This window comes from Echiichthys vipera (genome assembly GCF_963691815.1).
Source record: "Echiichthys vipera genome assembly, chromosome: 16".
NCBI classification, from domain to species: Eukaryota; Metazoa; Chordata; class Actinopteri; order Perciformes; family Trachinidae; genus Echiichthys; species Echiichthys vipera.
Window position 1 is genome coordinate 3,711,279 of NC_139841.1, and position 11,240 is coordinate 3,722,518.

Here is an 11,240-nt window from a genome sequence, read left to right on the forward strand (position 1 = left end):
ACAGGAGAGCCTGCCGCTTGTAGCTCTTCATCGACTGTGATTTTCTCTTCAGCTGATGGGAAACCGAAAGTTCTTCTCTGCCCGGTGCGCGGCGGAACCCCACACCGAACCCTCCAGCCAGGCGGTGGAAAAGGTACCGTATTTATTTGAGGTGAAGCCAATCTTCTTACCTTCTTACTCATGCTAGTGTGCGTGCGGGAGGGTGGTGTGTTTACGCATTCGGAAGAACGTCCCAGAATCCCAGCGGCGCGCAGCTATCCAATGATCCAGTGTCCGGTGTCGAACCCGCTGCACAATGACAAAAGACACGTTAGGAGTCAGCGCCAGTTCGAGGCACTGTGTGTCCTCTCGGCTGGCCGCTGTGAGCTAACGTGAGGCTGCACCGTAGTAGATCTCTCGGTCAGGAGTGGGAATGACACATGGACCGTGTTGGATTCGGTCACGGAGGCCGATGTTACCAGGGCAGGACTTCACTGTTGTAACATTAACCCAGAATGGGAGGTGTCTGGCCGTATCGGTATAAAGTGTCTTTATATGAGTTATTAGTGCGCGTAAACAGCGCCTTCTGTAGTTTCTGCTCGTGTCATAAGCGCGTACTTCGTAGGGCGTAGATGGCCACGCTTCGGTGTCAACAGCGCGCGGCCACATCGCCTAAGACCAGCCTCTGGCACATAACAGCACCCAGCTGACACACAGTTCTTCTTTATGGATCTTATGGAGACGTATGTAACTCACAGGCCTCACACAGAGCTCAATGAACGGGCCCGTATTGTTAGTGCCACTCAGGCAGACGTTGCATAATGTCTGCAGCCGTAGAAAGCGCTGGCAGTCGGAGGCCGGGGGCGCGGACTGTATTGGGTTCTGCGGACACAGTGAAGGACTCTGGGACAGTGGGACGCGCTGACAGTCCGCCCCGGGCCGATCTCTCCGTACCCATACCCGGCTGAACCATGGTTAACTCTCTCGCCCTCCAGTTGCGGCAATATTACCACCCATTGTTATCACGCGTGATCCAAATTTAGTCTTGATGTCATATGTTGTGTGGTTCAGTGCCGTGTACAGACTTTTTGAAGGGCAGGGGCGAAAAAGAAAAAAAAGGGCATCCTCGCCACTGAAGAGGGCACTTTAGCACAATCATACGTGCTAATGTGGCTCCCAGGGGCCACGTTAGCACGTTTGCTTGTCAAATGATAAAATTAGGCATTAAGTTTGACAGAATGAGTAGAGTGTTTGGGACCATATTACATCTCATTAAGCCACTCCTTGGAGATGTACTAGACTATACAATAGTCCTGTTTCTACCCTATTCATGGACTTCCTAAATGTAGGCCCAGCCAAGGACAAGATGAGGACACACAGTTGAGAGGTTTTTTTGGACATTGTACCACATCCCTGACCTTTATTTCTATTATCAACTTTATTTCTGCAGTCATCATTAACATGTGGGAGCAGGCGCGTCGCTCGCTCCTGAAAACATCTTGATTCTGAAGTTATCAAGTCAGTCTGCTTTAAGTTTGATTCTGAAGTTATCAAGTCAGTCTGCTTTAAGTTTGATTCTGAAGTTATCAAGTCAGTCTGCTTTAAGTTTGATTCTGAAGTTATCAAGTCAGTCTGCTTTAAGTTTGATTCTGAAGTTATCAAGTCAGTCTGCTTTAAGTTTGATTCTGAAGTTATCAAGTCAGTCTGCTTTAAGTTTGATTCTGAAGTTATCAAGTCAGTCGGCTTTAAGTTTGATTCTGAAGTTATCAAGTCAGTCTGCTTTAAGTTTGATTCTGAAGTTATCAAGTCAGTCTGCTTTAAGTTTGATTCTGAAGTTATCAAGTCAGTCTGCTTTAAGTTTGATTCTGAAGTTATCAAGTCAGTCTGCTTTAAGTTTGATTCTGAAGTTATCACGTCAGGAGTTTGGGTTTTCACTGCTACAGTGTTGCATATGTGGCTGCTGGTAATGCAACCACATAAAAGTTTACTGTACTGGGCTATTTTCATCATCATTATGTTTTTTATTTTATTTTATTAGACTGCACAGAGATCCAGTGCTATAGTCCTGAATGCCCAGGTCTAACGACGCGCCTGTGTGGGAGTGTGTTGGATGACGGTGTGTGTATAGGCCTCAGGTTACAGGCTGTGTGTTTCTGTGTTGGAGCTGCTGCCGGGACACGTGTCATGATTATGAGATGTCTGTAGTCCTTTGTTCCTTCTTTTCCTCTGGATGTATGGGAGTGTGGAAGTCTAAAATGAGATAGATTGCCTCTAAAAATGTTTTGAAATTTTGGAGTAGAGATTACTTTAACATTTTATGCAAATGACACATTTAAGGTGATGGGCTATAATAATGAATTATTACTTTATTAATACTCAAGGTAACATCCCCTGTCCCATATATTCAATTTTATTTTATTTACAGTGCCAAATCATAACAACAGTTGTCACTTTACAGATTAGGTCCCACATGCATGGGAATGAATTAGGCGGACCACAGATGTCTCCCCTTTCCCTGATGCTCTGAATAAGGAGCTAAATGTAGTGAGAAAGTGCGCTGGGACGGAGAAGGGGCTCACAGCAGCCCCCTCTGCTCGTTGAGGACACTTACTGCAGAGTGATTGGTGCATCAGAGTCCAAAACACCACAAAAGTCTCCACTAATGAATGAATGAATCAATGAATTGTCTTCATTGTCATTGTACAAGTACAACGAAATTTACAGTACAATCCCTTAAAGTGCAGAAATAATTTAACATTAAAAGCATCAAAAGAATAGGCTAGACCTTTAATTTACACATTTAAAATGACAAGCTTACACGCCAACACGCACACACGCACACACACACACACACACACACACACACACACACACACACACACACACACACACACACACACACACACACACACACACACACACACACACACACACACACACTGTAGCAGCTTAAGGAGACAAGACAAAAAACAGTAGATTGCAGAGACCCTGAGCCTCAAAGGTGAAGGTATTTGCGGTGTTAAGCACTGTTATAGCTTTTGGATAAAAACTGTTCTTAAATCTATTAGTCCGAGTAAACGCAATGATCCTACCCACCTCAAAAGACAAATACCATTGTGGTATGCAAAGTGAATGTGGTTGCTGCCTTCGTGTTGCCACCAATTTCTTTGCAGCAGTTATGCCAGCTAAAATAGTACGAAAGTAAGGAACAGGAAAGTTGCATCCTGAGTCATCGTTCAGAAGAAGAAATGCAGGGGAAGAAGGAACATTCTTTCCAACAATTGTTGGTAGTTCTGATGACACAGAGAGCCAGAATGTATAGACTGCTATACAATCCCACATCATGTGAATATATATGCCAGGAGTACCCTGGGGACAAAATGAGCAGTTGGCGGAGTGATTTGGTGAAAACTAGCTTCTGTGGGGTGAAATGTGTTCTCATGATGAATTTATAATGTATCATTTGCAGTGTTTCTAGAAGCAAGTTGAATGTTTGACCATACCCTGGATCAGTTGATATTGGGACAACCTTAAGCCTTTTTCCATCTACTACAAACTGCCAATTGTTGTGGACTGAGTAATTTGAGTTTGGTTATAAGACTAAACTGAGTGCCTGGGGTATAAAGTCTATGAATTGGGCAACTGTCCATGTAAGAGCCCCAGCCTTGACAGCCTCTCTTAGTTGTAAATTAAAGAAAAAAGTAGTGCCAGAAAGATTGCAATTATCCTTTAAATCCTGGAATGCTTGGAGTCTATTACCTTGTGTAATGTCAAATACCACAATACCCCCCTTTCTGACCAGAAAGACATAGGTTTACCAACCAGTGTGATGGAGTAGTTATGAACAGAGGAATGCAAGTTAAGAGAGACTATAATTTTTTCCTATGGATGGCCAAACCAGCATTAGATGAGCGATGATGGAACCAAACTTAACTAGACTGATTTTTGTGCGATATTGGAGTACACATCTTCTAGAAGATGTGGTTTAACTCTAGCTTCTTCTAGGGTAGAAGGTATAATAGAGCTGCAGAAATTAATCCTAGGCATAATGTTCATCTTAACTATAGAGAAGTTTGCTTGAATGGATTGGGGATTCAATGACCACCTTGAAAAATTAGCCAGTATTGTGTTTAGTGTAGCACCATTTTGATCAGAGATAATTTTAGCGAGAATGGATATTCAAGCCAAGATAGCGGGGTTGTTTTACTATGGGGAAGATGGTAATGAGGTTAACAGAAAAAAGGAGAGCTGAGTGGAAGTGCCATTAACATGAAGAAGAATATCATCTGCATACAGAGATGAGTAGTAATTAGTGCTAGAAATGGTGACCGCATCATGAGTTTGGGCAATCACCTGAGCAAGTGTTTCCATAGAGAGAACACAGTAAAGGACCAAGAGGGCACACTTGTCTAGTGCTCTTGGAGATAGCAAAATCATCAGAGAATGTACTACCAACCAATACCCTAGCAGAAGGATTTGCAAATCTTACTTTTATCATTGATACATACTGTGGGCCAAAACCTATATGTTCCAAAACCTGCCAGAGGTAGTGCCATTCAAGGCTATCAAAGGCCTTCTCAGCATCTAAAGATGGAACAGCAAACGGTGACAACACATTAGTAACACCTTCAATAATATGCCAGAGGCGACAAACATTATCTGAAGCAAGGCGAGATTAAATAAAACCAGTATGGTCATGGTGTACAAGGATGTCATAAATGGGTAAAGTCTTCTCGCCAAAACTTTGTCAAAAAACTTTATCCTTGAATTCAGCAGTGACATCGGACAATAGCTAGAACAGGCGGCGGAATCCTCATCTTTTTTAGTATCAGTGAGATTATAGCTGTGTTTGTTTCTCTGGAGACTGAACCATTTTTTATTAATAATTATATCTTATTAAATATTAGTCGCCCTAACTGCGGCCAGAATGTGAAAAGGCCTGAGGAGGACTACCGAGATTTTCCAGTCTTCATAGCATGACCTCTTAAAACTATAAGTGTGATCGATGTGTCAATAAATCCGCCGAAGCTTGAGCAATCTATGGGAGAAGAGAGAAAAATTGTGTTTTTAGAATACAATTTAGCAAGAGTAGTTGAAATGGCAGTCCGATTAACTAGAGATTTACCCATATCATCATCAATGCAAGAAATAGATCTATGTATCATAAATTTAGCTCTGTAGCTAAGAAGGGAGTTTAGTGTGTGAATGACAGGGAGAAAGAGTGCTATGCAGAGATGAACGGACATCTCTCTATATATATATTTCATAATTGCTTTGAAAATACAGAATCAATTTGTGGCGCAGCGCCACACATTGGTCTATATGTGAAACACTGCTTAATGGAAATGTATTACTTTAGAATATCATAAACTTGAACTTGACACTGACATCTCATTGTCTGTTGTTCCACAGATTTCCTCAGCTCAAGTGGATTAATCCAATGTGGCACTTACTATTGCTGCATTTAAGCATTATGGCATACAGTTAAAGACCTGTGAACATATTGACAGTAGCCAACAGACATAAAATGCAATCAGTCAAGCAAGAGATAGACTCCAGTGAGTCCTACAGTGGAGAGGATGCCCTGGGCCTGGCTGTGGCCTTACAAGGGTCTAACAGAGACGCGATGGGCCCCAAAATCTCTGCAAATCCGTTCAAGGCTAAAACTGCCTGTCGCCGAAAAAGAGAGTTTATCCCAGAGGAGAAGAAAGATACCGTCTACTGGGAGAGGCGTCGCAAAAACAATGAGGCGGCCAAACGCTCCAGGGAGAAGCGGCGCATAAATGACATGGTGCTTGAGAACAAGCTGATGGCCCTCGGAGAGGAAAACGCCTCCCTCAAGGCTGAGCTGTTGTCATTGAAGCTGAAGTTTGGCCTGGTGAGTTTGGCAACGTATGCCCAAGAAGTCCAGAATTTATCAAACTCCACCACTACGAACCTCTACCAGGAGTTTGTTCCAACCAGTGCTGACCAGAGTTCCTCCAGCAGGGCTTTGGGACCTCTTCACATGCGCAGCAGCTGCATATCAGTCATCAAGCATTCTCCTCAAATGCCTGAGACATGTACTGCAACTCAGGGCAACTTAAGTGAATGCAGGACTGCAGATGTCAAGCAAGAACCGGCAGAGAATGGCAACTATGCACAAGAGAGGAGTAGTCCCTACGAACTCTACAGAAACTACATGGCCATCCCTTTGTCTGCAGTTTACGCCCAGCCTCCTTCATTCCTTCACCTCACCAGGTCCTCCAGTAACTCCCCCAGGAGCTCCGATGATGGTGCTGTAAGCAAATCATCAGATGGTGAGGATGAGCAGCAGGTCCCCAAAGGGTTGACGCCGTCTGTAGCTGACCAAAGAAGTGTCATTGTCTCCACACACAAAGTGCCAGATGCCAGTTCTTCAGCTTTGCCCCATAAACTGCGACTCAAAGCCAAAACCATCCAAATCAAAGTTGAGGCCATCGACCCGGAGTACGAGTCATCTGGAAAGTCCTCCTCTCCGGTCAGAGTTTCAGAGGTAGGATGCCACCAGACGACTCAGGACTTTTCAGGGTACACCCAGGCCTCCCAGTGCCCTTTGTCATTACAGGTCACCAACATGCAAGACTGGACCCACCAGTCTGAGCAGTGGCATAAAAGCAGCACAGATACACTGCAGAATGGCTGGCAGAGTAGCAGGCTAACCGCAAGCCCTGTCTCAAACAAAACCATTGTGGATGTTAAAGAACGTTCCTATGCACACTCAGATGCTGAGGACTTGTATCTAAGACAGGGTCCAAAGCACCTGTCTGCAAACGTGCCCTCTCTGAATAGACTGATCACAGCACAGCAAGGGTCTGTGATAGAGTCAACCAAAAGCACCGCTGCTCATCATGAGTCGTCATCAGAAAGATGTTCCTCTGCATGACCTTTTGTATTTTTTTTGCATTTCTACTCTTTGCTGTTGCACTGTGGTTGATATTGGGGTTAAACTATGTTTGGATAACTGTACATTTTCAAATAAAAGGGTTTAAATAATAGCTGTTGGAGCAAAAACAATGGCGGTTTACTAATATAGGCCGCTTAAAGAATATTGGGGAGGGGTGGAATTACCTGTACTGTAATATTTCACATGGTAAATTCAGAATAATGCCACTGCCATAGCACTATATCTGTCAGCACAACAGTCATGGCATAGCATCACCACTCTGATCCTCAGTTTCTCTTCTCTAGCACAATGCTGTTTTCATTCCCAATTATATTCCATCTGCTTCTACTTTGACGTTTTTAGACCACTATTCATTTTACAGTCAATGCAACTTAACACTTCCTACAGTTTTTTAATGTCAAAAGCCTACTTAAGACTAAGCACTTACTGCAATTGTTTACAATGTATTACCAAGAAGCTGGAAGGCTTTAAATGTAAAAAAAAAAAAAAATTGCTGAATTGTTGAGTTTGATCAGCAGTTGCTTGATCAGGGATTGGAAAACGTCACAGTGAAAGGGACTGGAATTAATTGGTGATCAAAACCAATATTTATGTGATTTTACTCATACTTCAAATAAACACCTGGTCGTCACTGCAGTAGAGGTAGACTAACTAAAGCAGGGGTGTCAAACTGACCCAGTAAAGGGCCGCTGAGGCTGCAGGTGTTCATTCCAACCAAGCAAGAACACACCTGGTCTAACAAATCGACTGTGTGAAGGCGATTCAGGTGATTGCATGAGTCGAGTCTGGTGTGTTCTTGCTTGGTTGGAATGAAAACCTGCAGCCTCACTGCAGATCACTTTGACTCCCCTGAACTAAAGGATGTGTGGGCAATGTTTGAGAATTTACAGTAAATTGTTAATTGATGATGTGTGACAGACATTCAAGCTGAAGTTGATATCCTTCTGTAAATTGATTCTTTTTTTTTTCATATTTTGTATTTTCCGCCAGTCAAAGCAGGCAGTTAGTTTTCACCAGAATGGGGGCGTGGCCTCATGTGCTAGTGTCATCTATATCATCTTCTAGATCCACTGCATCTGACTGACTCCAATCAGAGCAGAGGAGTCTCTTAACAGTGTCCATACCTGCTGATGATACAGAGTGATGAACTCTGATCAAACTGTGAAACTAGACACTGCAAGAAAGTTTGTGTGGTCGCTCAGCTGGTGGGCTGGGCTGGGTTTTGGCTTGACTTGGTTACAAACTCTCATTTTACAGTTAAACAGTACACTAAACTGTTTCCCAAAACACTTGGTGATAAATATGCAGTACAGTAGCAGAATATTGATTCATATTGGATCAGCGCTGCCTAGTTTCACAATTTGATCAGAATTCAGAGCAGTTATTAACACTGCGTCAGACTCCACAGTGCTGAGTGGTTGTTTTTCTTCGGGCATGATGGAAACTAGCAGATGCCATTAGGAGCATAAGGAGAGTGCTCTGGGAGCAGACAGGCACAGGAGGTGGAGATGCATTGGAGACTTTTCCACCGATCGTCTGTCTCATTGTGCTGTCAGGATATAATGACAATTTCAGCAAATACAAAAAAAAAACATTTTTCATAATAAGTTACCGATTTCAGCTTTAATGTGTAGTTTATTCATATGTGTGAAGCTTTCATTTTTCTTTAACCAAGTTATTCACGGGGCTCTGCCCATCAGTATACAGCTGCTGTCACTGAACACGGTTCTTAGGCTTACACTTATCTTTATTGATCCCTTTGGGATGACTTCGCAAAGGAAATTCAATTTCCAGCATTTTACTGCTCAGATATGAACAGCGGCTGCCCTGCAGTCCTCTCATTACATGTTAGGCTTAAGTTAGTTTGGTAAATGTTGCCTAAGGTTTGCTTTAAAGCTGGAATCGGATTTTAACTCATGTAGTATGGTTATTGTATCCATCTTTATGTCGGTGCGGCGACATTGGATGCCTCTGCTTTAGAGGGAATGTTCTGTACTGCTTTATTTCATGGGTTTGTAATTTCTGAATAATTTCCAAGGCTTTTCCTGAAAAGAAGCTTTTAATTTGATACAAATTATGTGGAAAATACATGTTTAATTAGCACACTTCCAATTATAATTCATCTCATAACTAGTAATGTAACCTAGAGATTATGTAATCACAAATATAGGATTGAACATGTTTGTGATATCAAATTATAGGTATTTACTTTCATTGGAGCTTTTCTTTAAGGTCATTCTAGTTTCCCTAAAATGCCAAATGTCAGTTCTTTTCAGGAAACTGTCTAAGAAAGGGGACCTGTCAGACAGCCTTCCTGCTCTCTCTGGTTCTGGTTGAATCTGTTAATGCTGCTGACCTTCATCACTGCAGCTAAAGATGCGGTGTTCTTGGCTGTCACTGTGTTTCAGCAGTGAGCTGAACCAAGTTCACAGACACCGCACTACACACGCCACGGTCCCTGCTGTACTTTTAAAATGCAGAAAGCTACAGCTTCTAAGTTTAGCTTAACTGTTAAATAGGCTCTGCTGCACTGGTTCGCTGTTTGCCAAATTGCTTCTCTTTAGTTTTTATGTGTATTTTTGTTAAACCTTCCAGGTCACTGGTTAAACTGAGTGTGTGTGACACACAATGTGTGAGAATTGTGATTACAATCTGATAGAGGTGACACATTCATAGAAACATAACATTTGTTTTATCAAAGAGTATCCAGAGATTCAGGATTATACCCAGACAGTTCTTGAAATTGTATTAATTGTTATGAAATCCAGAAACTGTCAGGGGTTCTTCAAATGACTTATTCATTGATGTTTTAGCCATCTGGGGGGATTACATCACACCTCCCGCTCTTCTCTGTAGTCTGTTTCACATGGCTGACTTCAGTCTCTCCTAGGTGATGTTCAAGAGCATTTCTTAATGAATTCCAAAAGAATGGTGTGTGCATTAGTTGTCATAGTTTGGGATAGCTTAAAAGCGAGAACTCAATTTGCCCAGCACCTGAAGTCCAACTCCATGTACCTGAACTCTTTTCTCCAAATTTCTTGTAATGGTGAGGTTTTTGTTTACAATAAATGTCTTGTCACTGAATCAAGTATGTTTTTTTCCCCATTTGTGTCTGTACACACATCATTTCTAACAAAACCAAGTACATACTAATTTAATGGACAAAACAAAGAATCAAGATGCTCATGATGAAGTGTATAGTCAGACTGACAAGAGGTCATACGGGTTTTAAGGTAGATATTCATTGATATTTTAGAGTTTAAAGATCTGATAATGATATTTGGGCTGCTATTGATTTTGCTGTCAAGTCTGAAGTCCTGTGGTAAGGAAGACAAATCTTGTGTAGGCCAAATGAGCTCTCACACCAAAGCCTTTCTGCTCTATTTGTTGGTCTGCTGTCTATTCGCAGATTTTGCATTTGTAAATATGACATTTTGTTTGTGTTTTCCAACAAATCCGTTACACACTGGATGGATGCTGTGAAGATAATCAGGTTTTTTTTTTTTAAACTTTATGTGCATATTATCATAAACATATAATACAAACATTGTAGAACATTTTGGCATCATACTTGACAAAGAAAAACGTGTATATAGGGCGATCATTTCTCTTTTCAATAAACATAACAATTTTTAAATTAGAATGACATCAGTAAGCTTAGGAAGAGAGTACTTCAAAATAAAATAAAACAGTTAATAAAGCATTTATAGATACAAAGAAATTACAATGGGCTTTATTATGACATTTCCTTTCAAAAGATACTCTTGTAATATATCAGGGGTATAAGTACAGTTATTATTAATCATTTGGATGGACTCAAAATAATTTCAAAATTCTATTTTGAAGGGATTAAAGTTTGGCTGAGATCAGGAGGATTTAGTTTTATGGATATGAAGTTGTCCTTGTAGCATTAGTAAGGAGGTAATAAGGTAATGACATCTGTTGCTTCTAATTGAATGAAGTGATTGTAGCCTACTGAATGTCCCCCCCCCAGAACTCCAAACAGTTTCTTCTTCAATCTTAGAAAATTCACATTTGTTGTCCACATCTGCAAACCTTTAAACAAATATATTAGTGGCATACATATCGTGCTTGATTTTATAATGTAATTCTTTCAGTTAATTGGGAATAACACATTTATACGGTGGAAGCCATGTTTTTTTCCCAATGGATTCTAGAAAAATAAGAATTCCAAAGTAATCTTCCCCTTGGAGTGATTTCCCCTTTGCCAGGTGAAGATAATCGCATTTTGTCCGGTCCTTTTTACGCAGTCCGTGGTCTGGTTCCGCACAGGCAGTCACGTGGTGCCGACACGTCACTAGGTTCAGAGTTGAAA

The 11,240-nt window shown here is 41.6% G+C and overlaps 1 protein-coding gene across 2 annotated transcripts; it reads left to right on the forward strand.

Annotated features, from left to right (window-relative positions):
* Window positions 1–7,587, forward strand: nfil3 (nuclear factor, interleukin 3 regulated). Of its 2 annotated transcripts, none has more exons than XM_083929249.1 (2): window positions 1–151; window positions 5,392–7,587. In XM_083929249.1, exon 2 carries the CDS (start codon window positions 5,507–5,509, stop codon window positions 6,881–6,883), a length of 1,377 nt encoding a protein of 458 aa, XP_083785375.1. In that variant the 5' UTR covers window positions 1–151; window positions 5,392–5,506; the 3' UTR covers window positions 6,884–7,587. The 2 variants fall into 2 exon arrangements, with proteins under 2 accessions (XP_083785375.1, XP_083785376.1); XM_083929250.1 differs by having other exon boundaries at window positions 69–133.
* The last annotated feature ends 3,653 nt before the right edge of the window (window positions 7,588–11,240 follow it).

Coding starts and splice junctions, on each gene's coding strand:
- nfil3 (XM_083929249.1), top strand. CDS start 5,507: ATGCAATCAGTCAAGCAAGAGATAGACTCCAGTGAGTCCTACAGTGGA.